The following is a 16842-nucleotide window of genomic DNA, read 5'->3' as shown; positions in this document are numbered from 1 at the left end:
AAAACCTGAAAGGTGGAGCCCATCACCTTTGGAACCCCCAGGGGTTTATTTCCCTGCTGAATCATAAAGGCTGACCCTTTTTTCTTTCCATTCTGTACCTTGGACAGGGCTGTAAAATCTGCTAATAAGAGGGAAAGATGCCATATTCATCCTTCTGCCAGAGTTACAGTCCAAAACATTTTTTGATACATTCATCCGATGTTCGCAAAAAGCAAAGGCAAAATTGAAAACCCAGAGGGAAAGAGGGTTCTCATGCATCAGTGAGTGTTACATACACAAGTAGCCCTCTCTAGCCCCTCTTGTATAAAAGCATAAAAATGGGATTTTAATGTTAAAATTGATTTTAATAAGGTTTATTACCAACCTCAACTATTCATTCACCATTTACTGGCAATTTAACATTTTGTGAACTTATGACTACAACCTATTTAATACATGTTTAAGAGCTCTGAAAGAATACAAGGGAAACTGAAAATTAATTCAGATCTAGGGTTAACTGAAAAAGTTAACCCTGCTCTTGTATCCACATGGGGTTTCCAGTTTGTCATTGCAGAACTCCCTCCAGGGCCAGGGAAGCTACAGAGCCACTTCAAAACAGTATTTTTCCCTGTTCCATCTGCTGGTTAAGCAGGATACATTTCATCCCATGCTAATAGCACTGAGGTATCATAAGCATTACTGAAGTTATTACAGCAATTGTAATGTCACTACTGAACAGTTTACTAGATTAAGGGTTGGAGTCTGTCAGTGCTTTATAGTATTCTTAATTCTAAGAACAGAATAGGCACATCATTAAATAATTAACTGACTTAGTTTTGGAACACCCAACTTTGCTCTCTGCTTTCAACACATAAAATATCAGTTGCAGTGCTTAGCAACTCTTTAAAATAAAAAGCCATATAAAATTTTCATACTCAGAATGGCCAGACCAGCAAATAGATCAGTAACTTGTATAAAAGTTACTGCCTATGGATAAATAAAGCTGTTGCAGTTGGCAGGGAACCAACACAGATTGTCTGAATGACAGTGAAGTACATCCCCTGTGGCACTCAAACATGCAGGAAGATGGGCAACAGTCGATAGTTACCATAAAATTTTAAAAGGGCAGGAATTTACACCTTTGTGCAGTACAAGTCCCAAACTAGGACGCTGCTGAGCTTTTACAAGCAGGGTATGCATGGTGTAAGTGTGGCTGAATGAACCCAACCTGTCCTGTGACAATCAGCTTCAACAAGGTGATTTATTTCAGTCAGAAAACAATGCCAGAACGAAGCATTTTGCTGCCTCCACCCCTATCACTGCAGCAGGCTTCACAGACAGAAGTTAAAACGCTTTTATTCTGCTAAACCCCATTGAAAGTCCCCAAATGAAGAAGGCTCCTTTCATTACATCCAGCAGTGGCAAAGCAACAGATCTCAGCTGATTCAAACTGGAGAAAGTAGGAGAGATGGTGACAAGGCACATGTTAAACATGTTAAGCAGATTTTGTCAGGAAAAGGAGGGTTTTGATTGAAGAGGCATTAAGGCCTGAAAGGTCAGTAGTTCAAGAGAATCCACCAGAGCTACCTTGAAGTGTGTTTGCAGCTGCAGCATTTACTGTAAGGGACACAACTCTGTGGCAAAACTCAGCAGGACAAAATTACAAAATTTCACTTCACAACTTAACAGGAGAAATATCTTCTAATAACGTGGCCTTAGGTGCCTCATCTACAGCAATATGTCACTTTCCTAAAGAACATCTGTAGTCTATAGCACCAAGTCAGTAGCAAAATGAAGGTAAACTGCATTCAGTTCAAAAAAACCCCAAACAACAGCAACAACAAAAAAAACCACTATAAAGTGCATTTAGTTCAACAAACATCATTACTGAAAAATTTCATTTTTAGGTTGTGTGTGGCAAAAATCTGCTTCTTCCTTGGCATTGTTATACACTCTGTGTTTTCATTTGATGATGTGGTCTTCAAAAAGAGGTTGCAGGTGAAAAGATGACCATGTCTGGAGTCTGGTGACACAGAAAGCTGAGTGAAAAAGAAAAACTCAGTTAATTTTTTTCCATACTACAGGAAGCTAATCACTTTGCATATGCCAACCTAATTGGTAAAAATTGTCATTAAAATAATCTTTTAAAAATTTATTTAAAAATTTCTAGAGGAAAAAAAAAGACATAACTATGAAGATAAATGGAAAACATCCCATTATATGATCTGACTTAGTTTAAATTAGAAATAGCAACATATATTTTGTAATGAATTTGTCTTTCAGACACCAAGCTGCAGGGTTTGTTCTTTCCCTTATGAGGCTATTCCAGAAAAATAGTGTCCATTTACCTTAACTTTGTATCACAATTCTTTTCACTTTTATTCCTTCTTCATGTTTCAAACCACTTCTCCTTTGTCTAAACCCTGTTCCTGTATTTTACACATTTCCAGCGTGATTCAGCCACTGTGATCCCCCCCTCATGTGCTCACTTGAAGGAAGGAGAACTGAGTTAAGAAGGAATAAGCTGGGCACTCTTTTAAAGTTTTATTTCTGAATTCTCCAGCCCATCATCTCTTATGTAAGAGGCTCCTAGAAAAGTTGTACACCTTCACTGTCCAAGGCAGTAAACAGAATAAAACAGAGCAATGAAAGTGTGTCTCAAACTGTCTCCACAGTGACAACAGCTGCTCAATTTTATTCTCCATTGAGGAAGGGATCTTGTGTTAAGAATATTCCTCCAAAATACCTTGTTAAAAAACAGACTGAGGTGACTGAGGTGTTTTACAGCAATGGAGAATGACACAATTTTCCTTCCTACTTGCATTGCTGTAACAAGAAACAAACAAGGGCTTCCTTTTCTGAAGCTGTCAAAGAGGTTTCAAAGAGCAAAAACCAACTCCACATCCAAAAATTATACCAGGACCAAACCATTACATGAGAACATGTGCTGGAACAGCAAAGAGGAACATGCTAAATACACTCTGTGGTTCTCTGAAGTGCTCACTCCCAGAGCAATTCTTACCTTGGTCTGGATCAATGCTTTGCAGTCATTAACACTGAATCCATCAAATCTAAAGTCCTCATTATCTTTGACATTTGGTTCCTCAAAAATATCAGCCTGGCTCTCTGAAATGTCCTAAAAAAACATAATTTACATTTTATTTATGAATTTATTTATGCATTTCTATCTGATTTCAGTGCATACTATCTAAAGAGAAATTTCACTCAAATAGCAACCACTAAATTTTACTTTCTGAAGCTGTATTTTATCATGTGCTCCCTTTGCATTAAAACAATTTTATGCCAGAACCAGTTCTACCTACACACATGAACTTGTGACTTCAATTAATAAAAAAGCCATTTCTAATTAGAATTAGCCTTAATTAACACCAAAGCATTGCTGAGAAATCCATCTTAATCTGTATTATTACAAGCAATACAATTTTCCTTTAACAGACAAGAAGTAATGATGTAAGCTAAAGCTGCCTGGGCATTGATTTGATGCTGGGGGCAAGAAAGGAACAGAATGGGAGTTTAGCTGTGTTGGAGAAATGTCTCCCTTTCCCTCTCTGTTAAATGACAGTTCTATAAAAGTGACTTTCAAGTGCAGAATAGGTTTCTACCTGCAGCACTGTCCTTCTGTTTGTATATAACTTGCAAGAAAGGTCAAATATGCCCATAAAATCAGTACCTTGCCAACCCCATGCTTCAGCATTCAAATAAACAATTGAAACAATTACTTGTGAAAACTACATGTGACTAATTAATCACAACTAAATAACTGAATACTAAACCATCCCTCACCCCTGTATCTTCTCAAAACAAGAGATTGTTAAACAGAGACATTTCTTTTTGAGATCTTTCAGTACTGTTGGTTTGGCCTCAGTCCAGTTTAAAACATACTCTTCCTCAAGCCTTGCAAAAGCAGACAGAGGAATAATGTGAGGAAAGGGGAAGCTGAACACACTTTCAGTTCCTATACAGTAAAAACATCCAATAATTACTGTAACAGCCTATCTCATTCAGATCTGATTTTCACTTAACAGAAGGATATTAGAGGCTAACAATTTTCTTGCGCTCCGAGCAAAAAAAGTAAACAATCCTACTGCACACACACCTGGGAGCTGATTCTCCACCTCTAACACCTGAAAGCTACTTGTCCATCTATACCAAAGCTGAGTGCACCACCTAATAGGGAGCTGTGTTGGCAGACTTCAGTGTAAAGACAATCAAAGTTGGGTCCTGCACGAGTTCATAGTTAGTTACACATAAAGATGAGAAAACACTAAGCTATCATCTTAAAAAGCTCCCTGTTAAAAAAACCTCATGTCTCACCCAGATCTGGTCCCTCATTCATCTGCATGTACAGCTTACAGAAGATCAGATTCCCAGCACAGTGTTTATGCTGGCAGAATGGAAAACCATTGTTCAATTACCTTTTGATTTGCATCTATTCCGAGAACACTCAGGAGGTTTTCTTGGCAATGGGACTTACTCCAGGGATGTCTTGAGCTGAGGGTATTATCAAAGTCTCTGAGCATTCTCCATACGTTTTCAGAATCCATGCTAGGAAACAAAACACAATTTGAGGTTTTGAGCTCTATGAGGTTTCCAGTGAACGTACACAACAGTTACATTATTACATACAGCTCTGTACTAACCCTGATCTAACAAGCAACTTGTTTTAAATCTCTTTCTACACTTGTCCAAACTATCAACCCAATGTACTAATTAGCTGGCATGACAATTAGTGGAAGCAGTAAGTCAACATAACTGTATGTTTGTGCTCCTCAGATAAGAAGGGCATTGGAAGCACGTTTCAGAGACTGCTACATGCACACAGCTCACATTATTCAGGTGCTTCTGCAAAATGTGGGCAGAGTTCAGCCCTGTGCGTTCTGCACTTTGCCATTTCTGCCTCTCAAGTCTTTCTCCACCCCAGAGGTCACACTTCACCTCTGCAGCACCTGTCCTACAAAACAAGCCAAAGGCACTCACTGCTGAAACAGTGAGAAGCGGGGAGTTCCCTTGACTGTGGTATTTTGGATTCTTACACTGCATTCATCACATATAAAAATTCACTTGGGCTTTACTTAGTTTACACTTGTCATTGACATTAATTATTCACCACAGTAGATGAGGGAATTTTTGTCTTTACGCCATACTCTGCTATAATAGTGCAGCCCCCTTTACAATTTTATTTCTTCACAAGTTTGATGCCGATTAAAATCTAACACATATGCAGGGAACTTGGCCAAATGGGTGCTCACACTAGAAGTTTTACCTACATTTTTTCTGAGTCTTAGGACATTTCTCAAGTATGGTCTGACACAGCTTTCTAGACACAAAGCCTCAGAGTTATGAAAAAATAACTGCAACACTGTTTGGTAATTACAATACTGCTCAGAAGCTGCTGATCCTTAAAAAACATGTAACAAAACTAGAAGTGTTCCAGCTGTCGCAAGAGAAAGCTTAGTTAATGATACTAATTGCTATTAATGTAGCCCAAGAAAGAAGCCAGATGTACCACAGATTCTGAAGCACATCTGGTTAAATGTGAGGAGAAGTTACCAGCTGGGAAAACTGTGGTGGGAGGAAAAAACAGCAAGTAAGTTGTTAGTAGAAGCAGCAGCCTCCGATGATGAAGAAATAAGTGGGATGTGCTGTAAAGAAAGGACAAGCAAACAGGAAGAACAGGCTGCCTGTTGGGTTCTGGCATTCCAGAGGCTTAGTCATAAGAAGGCACACCAACAGCAGGAAAAACCCTAAGCAGGAATTAGTAATTTTGATATATTTCCTTCATTGTTTTCCAATGGCTAAAACACCTTCCATTTCCTTTAACAACGTGTTACAAAACTGGTAAGATCTATACACAGAAAAGCACAGTACTAAAAAGATTTTTAAGTTCACCACTGATTTTTAAATTATGAAATAAACAGTGTAATTGCTAAGGAACTTTCTCTTTTTTTTTTTTTTTTTTTTTTTTTTTTTTTTTTTTTTTTTGGCTTGGTTTGGTTTGGGTTTGGTTTGGTTTTTGGGTTTTGTTCTTTTTTTAAACTGTTAATCTAAGCTCATTACCAAAGTTGATCCTTCAAAAGTTCAGGAATCCCAACATCTTCATTATTTGCATCAAGAACTTGCTCTAAGCTTCTTATGCTCTCTCTGGACTGTGGTACAAAGACTTCTGGAAAGGCCAACCTAAATATCTCCTCACAGCTGTGGTCTGCCTAGAAAAAAGGAGAGTTTTATTACATACACCATACAGGCCATGCCCATAGTTCATGAAGTCCAAAGACTATAATATTTCTAGAGATTGTCTTATTGTTTTTTGAATTACTATTAACAGCAGAGGGACTGAGCTCATATTTCAGTGTTTTGAGTATTTACCTAGAATTAGAGGAAGCAAGAGTCCCAGAGTTTCTGAAGAACCTTAGTCTTTAACTTCCCAGCTTCTTGGTCATAGACTGGTTTGCATATTTAACGCTTATGACTCCTCCTTCTGCTCAGCTGATTCAGTCCAGGTCAAATCTGGTGCACACATCAATTCAAAAGCTTGTTTTGCTAACTCAGAATTCAAACGCTCCTAATTCACCCAAATGTAACACACCTGCTAAATGCTACAGTTACCAATAAATACTTGCACTGTGCAAGTCTGCAAAAAAGCTGGGGGGAGGATGCTTCTGTATCCTCACATATGCAACAAACTTTTTCCAGCCTATGCTAAAAATCGGAGCCTGATTTAAATCCTCGTTCCTCCTCCAGCAGTGACAGGGAGGAGGTTTGGAGGACTGACCACAGCCGCAGGAGTGATCAAAACAGGGCTACTGGAAGTAACAGGGTTATCTGATGATTAAGAAATACATATCCAAGGGAAAACATGCATAATTTGCATCCTACCCTAGAGGGATGTTAGCATGCCATCTGGTTCAGAAGCTGTGTCCTTTTATTCCTTCAAAGAAGGAATTACTGCAATTTTTCCAAATAAAAGCAATTAATCAACTCCACCACCCTGCCCAGGGACTGCAATCCAGGAGCAGCAACGTTGTGTGAAAACTGAGGAATGGAACCAGTCAGTTTGGGGGTTTTGCCCAGCAATCAACAATTTGGTCTGAAAACCCTAAGCATGGATAATCCATATTTTTATGGTTTCATTTAATTGTAATTCAAACAGCTGAAATATCTCCAGAGTCTCATTACACTGAACTCAGAAGTGGGGTGAACACTGAGAGAGTACGGATTTAATCTAATGATAAGTGGACAAAATCCCTAGAGCTGGTAGAAGGCTTCTGCTCTTCTGACCATGCTCCAAAGAACAGAATTTGTGCCCCACACTGCTCCCTCCTGAAGTAAACCCTTGCTAAAATGCCTGTCCTGATGATTCACTGCTGGGACATTCAAAGACTCCTGGGTAAATTCCTTTGAATCTTCCCCAAAATGTCACGGTAATTTCAATTAATTTGTAAATTATTTCAACCGGAGATACAACATGGAGGATCCTGACAGATGCCTGAAAAGCAGAATTCTGTGAAGTAACACTTGCTAAAGCATACATGGTCAAGGAAAAAAAACAACTTCCAGGTAGGCACCAAAACTGAAATGGGATGGGAATCAAGGAAAAGCCAGGCAGCTGCTCTTGGTTCTGGGATGGGGAAATTACAGCCCCAGGGAGTGCATCGAGGGAAGCACAGCTCTGCACAACTGCAGCACCTCCACAGAGCCTTGGTGCTGCTCCAACACACATACCAGTCACTGAATTACAGTTTAGCCAAAACAGATAAAAAGTAAGAGATTTTTTTATTGTCTTTATTACTGTCTACTTCAGCGAGTGTTTCTGAAACAAAGCTTGGGTATATTTCCATTTATCTTGTGGTTTTGTACTAACTATAAAAAATCAGTGAACAAAGTTCACATCAGTACTTTCTGAATAAATCCTCTATATCCTATTATATCAAAATACCCCATGGCTTAAACACATGCACCAGTCTCTCTCTCACAGGCCAGTGTTTAAAGAGCACATGAAACATCCTCAGAGGGTTCAATCATGTAGGCAAAAAACTCAGCTACTGCAAGGAAATTAACAATTGTTTCTGTCTGAAAACACATGATTCTGATCCCAATTGACATAATTCAATTAAATAAAGCAATAAGCATTGAAGGTCAGACCTCTGACCTGAGATGATTTCCAGAGGTCCCTTCCAACCCACCTGGCCTTTCTTCTATTGACCATGCAGAAGACAGAGCCCTAGTCCAAAGAGTTTATGATCTCAAACTAACACAAAAAGCACAGGGATAAAAGACAAGCTACACATATATTCTACACTCCAAGAAATCTGCAGCAGCTCTGTGGTTGTCTCTCTACCTTGAGAAAAGACAACTTGAAACTCTAAGCATGGCTAACTTATTCAACTCGTACTGGACATTTCCTTCTGCCCTTAACAAATGCAAAATAAAGGCTTCAGTAAGATTAAGATCTATTGCTTTTGGAAAGAAACAAGCAACCTGCTATACTCCAGCTTCAGTCATTACAACATTCTCTTTATCCAACAGAAGACTTCTTGTCCCCTGTTTCCAGCATTACAAAAAATTAGAATTCTCTGTGCACACCAATAACCAGGTATTTTTTGTATCTACACTCAGTCAGTGTGGACAGCTTATCCCACCCACTTCTTTCTGCTTTCCCTAGTAATACCTCTGCATCAAGTAAAATTCCTAGGCAAGGGCAAGAAATCCTGTCTCCAGAAAACCCTCAGTTCCCTACACATATTAAAATTTACCCAACAGATTACAAGCAGTAAATTATTACTGCTACAGATTAACCCCATGGAAGTCTTAGCTGATTGTTCTCTTTTTTTCAAATGCTGTAGTTTAGGATAAAAGTAGTAAGAACAAGGGGATTACTATGTTCTTTCTTCCCTTTTGTTACTTTCCTTCCCTTTGCTGATACATGTTTGGTCCACGTGGAAACAAGTTCATCCCAACAAGGTATAACCCTTCATCTGACCCTTCTTTTTTTTGTGCTAATAAGGATTCATTGCGTTATTAACTCAGAATTTTAGCTCTAACATTGTAAGAGAGAATGTAATATCCTATGCCAAAAATGAATTATGTTAAATTATTTCTATTAATTTCTTGCCTGTCACCATCAGTCTAAAATTCCAGAAAAAATGTTGATGTTCAGGAAGCATACTAAATAACAGAAGTCATTGTTTTTGCCAAATTCTAACTCAATGGTATGTGGGTTTACTTCAATAAGTTTTCAGGCAACTCACAGAATTTCTGTCCACCCTGCTCTTGTCACCCACCTTCCCGATTTGTTGTTTCCTATGCTCTTTCTCATCCAGCTTTTAAACTGCATGTGCTTCAGGGCAAGGTTTATGGTGCCTACGTGCTTACTTATTCCTAGTGCCTAGAAGCAAAGTAGTGCATTACATTCTTTAAAGCTCTCCAGCAGGACAACTTAAGTATTTGTCCAACGCTGTAAAGAAGTTGCTTTTCTTCCACTTGAGGTAGCTGCAAAGTGGCTGGACAGTTTCTCTCCACGTACAGCATTACCCTCTGCAGAGGAGAGAGATACAAATCCAGAGGTGTAGGAAGCAGTAACACAAACATTTCTGGTCCTTGGTTTGCTGTGAACACATACCTCGTTCAGAGAGCCTGAAGCCTCCTGTATCCCGTGGCACAGAGATGGCTCAGCACACGAGTGGGCAGCAGAAGTGCTGCAGCCTCCGTTGCTGAGGTCCAGATCGGCTCCAGAAGTTTTTGCTGACTTCACCAAAACTTCAGGGTTATGACTGAATCTCTCTGATTTGTCTGGGGGCTCCTTGAAGCCTTCAAAATCACCCCAGGAACCACTGGATTCTGAGGTACTAAAGCTGCTCTCAGAAAACCCCTCACAACTTCTACCTTTGCCGTTCATTACAGGGAGGCTTTGCTGCATTACTTCAAAATTAACAATTTCTTCATTATTTGTCCTTTCATTCCAGTTACAGCCATTTTCATCAAGAAACACACCACCTGCCTCAGCTGCCAGGTCTTTTGGAGATCCATGGTGTGATATGTCTGTGTGAGCAAGACTTTCTACCACTGACAAGTTCTGCATCTTTGTTAGAGAGAAAAAAATAACTTGTTGAAATCTGTACCACAAAAAGGTTACTGAAGTTCAGTTGCATCAGAAATATGAGTGCTTCCAAAACAAAATCAAATTCTTCATTTCACCCCAAAGAATAACAACACTGCTGAAACAAAACAGGATGTCCTTCAGCCTCTCCTCCCGTACTCAGCATGTGCACGTTATTCGGCCTCACTTTCTGTGTAGCGTATTAAGCCTGTGAAGAAAGGATTATAAATAAATACCTCTGTGATAAGGGCTGTGTAGGAATAAAGATAGCTGATAAGGTAGGAGAAAGAATGCTTGGGTTAAAATAAACACGTTCCAGCGTTATCCACTGAAAATTGCTGTAGGCAAAATTATTTAAAGTTTACTCTTAACTATCTGCCCACACCACAAGAAAGCCATTAAATTAGTGAACAATACTCAGCAAATACATAACAGAAGTTGCTGGATTATTAACTCAGTACTGACTGAGTACACTGGACACAAACCAAAATAACTGTAGTCAACATCCAACACTTTGAAAATATTTTCTGTAACTACTTCATCCACCTCATGCACACCCAAATAATGCTATTTCTGCCTGAACGGGCTGCCCCAACCCAACGACTAGAATCCTGTAAAAATACAGTATTTCCAACTATTTAGGTAATTGAGGCAGATCTAATGAGTTCTGTTTAGCATCTGTAAATGCTACAGGCAGTGCTGCATTTACCACGTTAGATCAACCCCATCTCCTCAAGCATTTTCCCGAGCTCTTTTGGGGGGGTGGATTAAAAAACACTCACTAAACGCGCTTCTCACCGGCCTGCCGCGGTGCTTAACAGAACGAATGTTGTGTGTTTTTCCCCCAGGTTCCTCCGTAGGCGGGCCGGGCACAGACCAGGGCTGCGGCAGCTCCCTCGCCCGCCCCCGGGGACACGGAGAGCTGCCCCGGCAGGGCGGGGCGGGGCGGGGGACGCGCGGCCGGAGCCGCGGGCGCTTCGCTCGGGGCAGCGGCTGCTCCGCCCGCGATGGCACCTGTCCGGGACGGAGCAGCCTCACCGGAGCAGCCTCCCGCCGGTCCCGATCCCGGTCCCGATCCTGGTCTCGGTCCCGGTCCCGGGCTGCCGCCGCCGCCGCCCGCAGGTCGCCAGGGGCGGTCCGAGGTGTGCGGGGCGGGCCGGGGCGGGCGGCGGGGCCGGCACCGCCCGGGACAGCCGAGCCCTCCATCCCTCCTCTCCATGGAGGGCAGGGAGCCTCAGCTCATCCTCATTCCCCGCGATGTGTCCCCTCGCTCTGCTTTGACCAGCGCCTCTCCATCCTCGCCCCCGGGCCTCGGCCGTGCCGCTTGTCCGCACCCGCATCCCTCGGGTTACAGCCGCCCTGCCGGCCGGGAGGAGGCTGGGGTTCAAATTGTGATGTTAAAAAAAGAAGTATTCACTCTTTTTTTCCTCGCCCAGCTTCTTGCTGCAGCCTGGCAGGCTAAGGACGCACGGTTTGATGGCGGTGGTTCCAGTTTGCCTTTCACTTGAGACTAGCTAGAACTCCCACGTAAATGCAAAGTTCCAGGATATGGATTTTTTAAAAGGTGACAATCAGTCCACCCACTAATACAACCTCAGAATAAAATAGTAGGAATGGACCAGCAACAATCCTCTTCTTCCCTCTCTTCTTTTGCCCCCCAAGGTATTTGGCTGTCCCTCCTCTCTGCTGAGGCTGAGGCTTGAGCCCCTCCCAACAGGTAAAGCCAGAAGCTGTGGGTCCAGTGCTAAATTTTACAGGTCACCCCACAGCCTGGGTGACCATCCACCCACCTCTCGAGGAACAGAGGTGTGGGCTGGAGGCTGTCTGCCCCGGGCTGTCTGCTCTCAGGCCTGGGGGTCAGAGGGAATGATGCCGAGAAAACTCCTCAGCTCCCTGTCCTCAGACTGGGTTGAACATCTGGGTAGTCCCAAGGAACAGGGGACAGTTGTAAAAGCAAGGAGAGGTTTTCTGGAGCAAGGCCCAAAGTAAAAAGCTTTTTCTAGGCACACATGTTTTCCAGCCCAGACACAGACACATGCACTCCTCCCACGCATCTGACTCTCATTCCAGGCTGTAGTGCTTTATCCAAGGGCAAGAGGCTGGATTTGGGAGCGATGCCCAGACGCAGAGCCAAAGAAACTTTATTGGCAACTGTCTGAAAGGTTTTTTTAATTTGTTTTCTTTCTGCTTTGGAGCGGTTTCCTGCCCTGCATGGCCATCCCGTGGCAGCCTGCAGCTCTCAGGATATCCGACCGGCTCGGTGAGATTGTGATTCAGCCCCAAAGCATCTGACACTGGCTGGGCTGGCGTCACCGTCCCACGCTGCAGTCAGTGTGTGCCGTGGCGACCTCAGGGGTTCCAGCTCTCTCTTCAGTTTTGAGGGGAGATCAACATTTTTTTTCAGTGACTGGGATTGTTTTGCTCAGCTTTACATTTTCACCTTTGTCTTCCCGGAGGAAAAGGCCACAAACAGATGGCACAAAGGTTGAGATGCTCCTCTCTACCACGCTTTGCATCCAGAGGGACAGGGGTGCATGGGTTCTGCAAACTCTGCCAAGTTCAAGGTGTCTCTGCAGCCGAGCAAAGAGCTGTGGGAGAGCTGGGGAGCTTCAGGAGCTGCCACGGCCTTAGAATCCAGAGTGTGGGAACAGCAGAAAACTCTAGCACTTTCTTCCCAGAGTAACATCAGAAACTCTTAAGGGCAAGCCACGTAACACTGCTGTTTGTGTCTCTCCAACACACCTTATAACCCACCTTGGGAAAACCCGTTGCTAGTCCTGGGTCCCTGCAGAGGAACAACTGGCTGCACCGTCTGCTGGGTCTACCCTCTGCTGCCTCTGCTCTCAGGCAAACGCTGCTGACGACCCACACAATCACAAGAAAAACCTGCACTGCCATGACTTTGGAAGGTTTCCACTTCAAAATGTATCAGTACAAAGTACAGCCACCCTGCACAGTGAGTTTCACCTGCCCCCACTTGAAACCACTCCTCTGGACTCAGCTGAGCGTGTGATCACCAGCTCCTGTTTTAAATGACACTGGTTTAAGTTAGAAGCATCAACACAGGTGGATTAAGGATTTTGCCCTCTGAAGTATAGTAGGATAAAATTCCTGTTATCTGTTTGGGGGAAAAAAGAATTTTGCAATTTTGTCAGACCAGGCCTTGTGCATTATTACTGCATTAAATCAATATTTTCTTTTTGAAATAGGGTTTTGGGTTGTCTTTTTTTTAAAATAATCATAACTGGAAAGGTAAACAGGTCAAAAGTTTCAGACATGGACTATAAGCTTGTATTTAGGCACACATATATGCATCTACTAGAGCAGAATATCATTAATCAAAAACTCACCAATGCAAACAACTGAATTGACTGAACACTCATCTTTAACTACTATTACTGCTCCTCCCAGCATTCCTACTGGAAAATCATTTGAGCTTAGTAAACATACTCTAGAATTATTATCTTTTTAATTTTATCCTTCAGAAAAATACCAATTTGCGATGAAAAAATTCAACATAATAACTGAAAAGTATTTACTTTCAGATCAAATCAGCACCATGCTGCTGTATTATGAATTTGTGTTTGCTTGTGAAAGACCTGGTCCTGGATTGTTGAATTGTGTGGTTCCCCTGTAAATGACCAAGATGATATGGATACCTTTTTTCTTCATTCATTTTTTCTTTTGGAAAAAAAAAAAATGTAAGTAAGAGATACTTTTGTGTGCAGAATTTTCAAATTTGTTTGTTTGGGTTTTTTAATTGAATTTTTAAACAAGATTACCTTGCTATTTAAAGGACTGAAATATTTTCTTGAACTTGTATTAAATACTTGGATACCTTTTCTTGTATAAATATTACAGTCACATTTAGCTAAACTGGTGTAAAATGTCATTTAGAAAACAAAAGTAAACATGTTTTCAGAAGCAAATAAATTATTTTGAATGACTCAAAATGACATTTCAATAAATTAACTTCCTTTTTAGTCAATGATTAATATTTTTTTTTCACCCTAAGTACCCAGATTTTAGACGTGTAGGACATCACCAATTCTTTCGTTTCCATAGTAATAGAAAATGCTGAGCTTTTTGAAAATCCACTGCAGATACCAGGTCTAAATACTGATCTAATTGACTATCTGTGGCTTACATTTGGAGATGTGGTTGATTTTTCCACTGAAGTCCCTCCTGGAGGCACAGTGCCATACAGTTTGCCATACCTTCTTCCCTCTTTGCTTTGCTGCTGGTATAGGTGGTTCGAAAGGTGGGTAAATCCGTTGTCTTTTTCTTGATTTACACACGAGAACAGCAGATCCTCAGGGCAAACTTTACTCCTCCCCAGTTCAGGGCGGGTGCAGATTCCTGTTTTCCCTGTGGAATGTTGCTCCGTGTGCTAAACCAGTGTGATGGGAGCTGCTGGCATGAGTGAACCACCTGCAGCTCTTAGCAGTGCCTGGGCTAAAAGACGAACCAAGATTTTTCCAACAGCAGATGGCAGCTCTCCCTTGTCTCTCTTTCGTGCACACAACACATCTGTCAGCTCTCCTGAGCAGGGGAAGTAATTAATCCCCTCTACACTCCACATTATAAAGGTATTGGACCTCCTACTTTATGTGCTGACCACAGAAAATCCATTCCACAGGACCCCTTCATTGATGGGCTGTCAGTGTAGAAGGATCTACCCATAAAGAAAGTGACATCCTGTGCCAGGAGGTGTAAGATGTACTTTAGGTCCCTCTCTTCTTGTCTCAGCTGTGGAAGATAAGGGAGCTGTAATCCACCTCTGAAAAAAGCAAGATGTGCAAGAGGCATCAGTGCCCTGGGTTCGGTGGCTGCCTTCAGGGTTTTTGTTTGCCCATCAGTGTGGCTCCAAAGCAAAGCTCACATCTGCTTTGACAGTTAATCTGGTTCTCAGAGTGGTTTTGGGGAGCACAGACTGGGGAAAGGCAATGAAACACCATTCCACTCTGGCACTTCATGGAAACATTGTCTTTCAAATCCTGTGGGCAGCACTACTTTAGGATCTTCCAGCAATTCACATAGCACATGTGCTATAAGAAGACTCTCAAACCAATCAGAGCTCCCACAAGATCCCGAAGTGGGTTTTGTGCCTATATGAAAAGGGCCATTTGCCACAGGCACCTTCCCATTTGCCAGTATTTGCCCGCCTTCCACTCTGCCACCACTTCATCATCCACTGACACTTCTGGGGTGAAATCCTTTCCACTCTTCAGCTGCTTTCCCTTCTGTTGTCAGTCCCACTTGCTGAACCCCTCAATCATTTTATCAGATCTTTTTCTTACTATCCATTTGCCAACTGTTCTCTTTTCTGCCTTCAGCCTCCTGAAAACTCAGAGCTGTGACTTGGGCCCCTGATGGAAGTGGTGGCGCTTTTTATTCAGTGAGTGGGACATGAGAGGGACAAAGGTTTCCTGGGTAGCAGAATAATTTGCTGGTAGAAGCAGGAGATTGCTAATGACTGCTCTTGGTATGAGAGCACTGGCCAGCAACAGATTTCAGAGAATAAAGGTGATCCTCTTGAAGTCCTATTACAGTGCACTGAGGGCACAGCAGACACACACCTACTATGAGAGCACAACACAGCAGCAGCTGCTCACATGGGCTCTGCCACCATGCTGGAGGACCTGGAGAAATGACAGTGCTTTGATGTGGCTCCAGGGTGCTATTCTTGGGTCCCAAAGAAGATTCCTTCAAGGCCATACTGTAACATGCCTTTTTCACCTCCTCCCCTCCTTGGCTGGAACCAAGTGTATCCACACTCCTGTTTCAAACACAGTGAGTGCTGCTTTTCTATACAGGCTGCTTGGCAGGGGGGCAAAGCTTCTGAAGGAATTTCAGCTCTGGGCTCAGATCTGCAGGGAAATGATAAATATCACCAGACTGCCCAGGAGTGCTGGCACACCTCTAAAAGCAATTCCACAGGGGCTACAAGCTGCAGGAGAAATAATTCACACAGCAGCTACGTGAAAATACCAACAATGATCAGATCTGCCTGCCCAGCCCTGATCTAGGATGGATGGCTTTGCCTCAAAGCCATGCAGCAAACGTTGCCATGTTTGTGTAAAACAAATGGTGGGATAGCTCCTTCCCCCAGTCGGCAGGGCTGGCAGCTACCCAAGGTGCCAGACCAGCTTCTAGAGGCCCTGGAGAGGTGGCATGGCCCCACAGCAGTGTCTTCCTCCAGAGCCACCAAGCTGTTGCACACACATCCCGCAGGAAGGCCTGTGGCAGGAGGTGGAGGGAGTTCAGCACCTTCCATGATTGATGTGCAGGCCCAGCACTTATTGCACCAAATGACTTGTAATTGTATGCATAGCATTGGCCATCTAAATGTCTTGCTTCTTATGATCAACTCAGCCAAGAAAAGGATCCTAAAGTAGATAATTACACATTTCTTTTAGCTCTGAAACCTCCAACCCCTGCTTCCCTTAATGCTGTATTCTTTTCCTACTTCAATTTCTCCTTGCCTTGAGTGTAGTCAAAGCAGAAAAACTAGTAGCATATATTTTCCTTTTCTGGACACAGGTGAAAGTGGGCCCTACACTCCCTTAACCTGCTACATAAGCCACATCTTCAAAAAGGGAGTTGTTTAAATGTAAGACAGTAGGGTGTGGTGCCACACTTGGATTGTACTTGGTGCTTCACACTCACCTACCTATACCTGCTCCACTATTAAAATTTCTCATCAAGCTCTTGTTCTGTGTCACTTTTTCTGCTGATCTTTCAAA

The 16842-nt window shown here is 42.5% G+C and overlaps 1 protein-coding gene across 3 annotated transcripts; it reads right to left on the bottom strand.

The window, feature by feature from the left end:
* Window positions 1–1221: 1221 nt before the first annotated feature.
* CLBA1 (clathrin binding box of aftiphilin containing 1) lies at window positions 1222–11223 on the bottom strand. Of its 3 annotated transcripts, none has more exons than XM_069018444.1 (7): window positions 10879–11223; window positions 9620–10304; window positions 9409–9534; window positions 6058–6206; window positions 4416–4545; window positions 3002–3115; window positions 1222–2018 (listed from the first exon to the last, which is right to left on the bottom strand). In XM_069018444.1, the coding sequence occupies exons 2-7, from the start codon at window positions 10076–10078 to the stop codon at window positions 1851–1853; spliced, it is 1146 nt and encodes a 381-aa protein (XP_068874545.1). In that variant the 5' UTR covers window positions 10079–10304; window positions 10879–11223; the 3' UTR covers window positions 1222–1850. The 3 variants fall into 3 exon arrangements, with proteins under 3 accessions (XP_068874545.1, XP_068874546.1, XP_068874548.1); XM_069018445.1 differs by having other exon boundaries at window positions 10895–11223; XM_069018447.1 differs by lacking the exon at window positions 9409–9534 and having other exon boundaries at window positions 10879–11222.
* Window positions 11224–16842: the final 5619 nt, after the last annotated feature.

Source organism: Aphelocoma coerulescens, chromosome 5 (genome assembly GCF_041296385.1).
Source record: "Aphelocoma coerulescens isolate FSJ_1873_10779 chromosome 5, UR_Acoe_1.0, whole genome shotgun sequence".
In the NCBI taxonomy this organism is placed as follows: Eukaryota; Metazoa; Chordata; class Aves; order Passeriformes; family Corvidae; genus Aphelocoma; species Aphelocoma coerulescens.
Note: the sequence above shows the minus strand (reverse complement) of the source record. Positions and strands in the feature narration are given on the sequence as shown.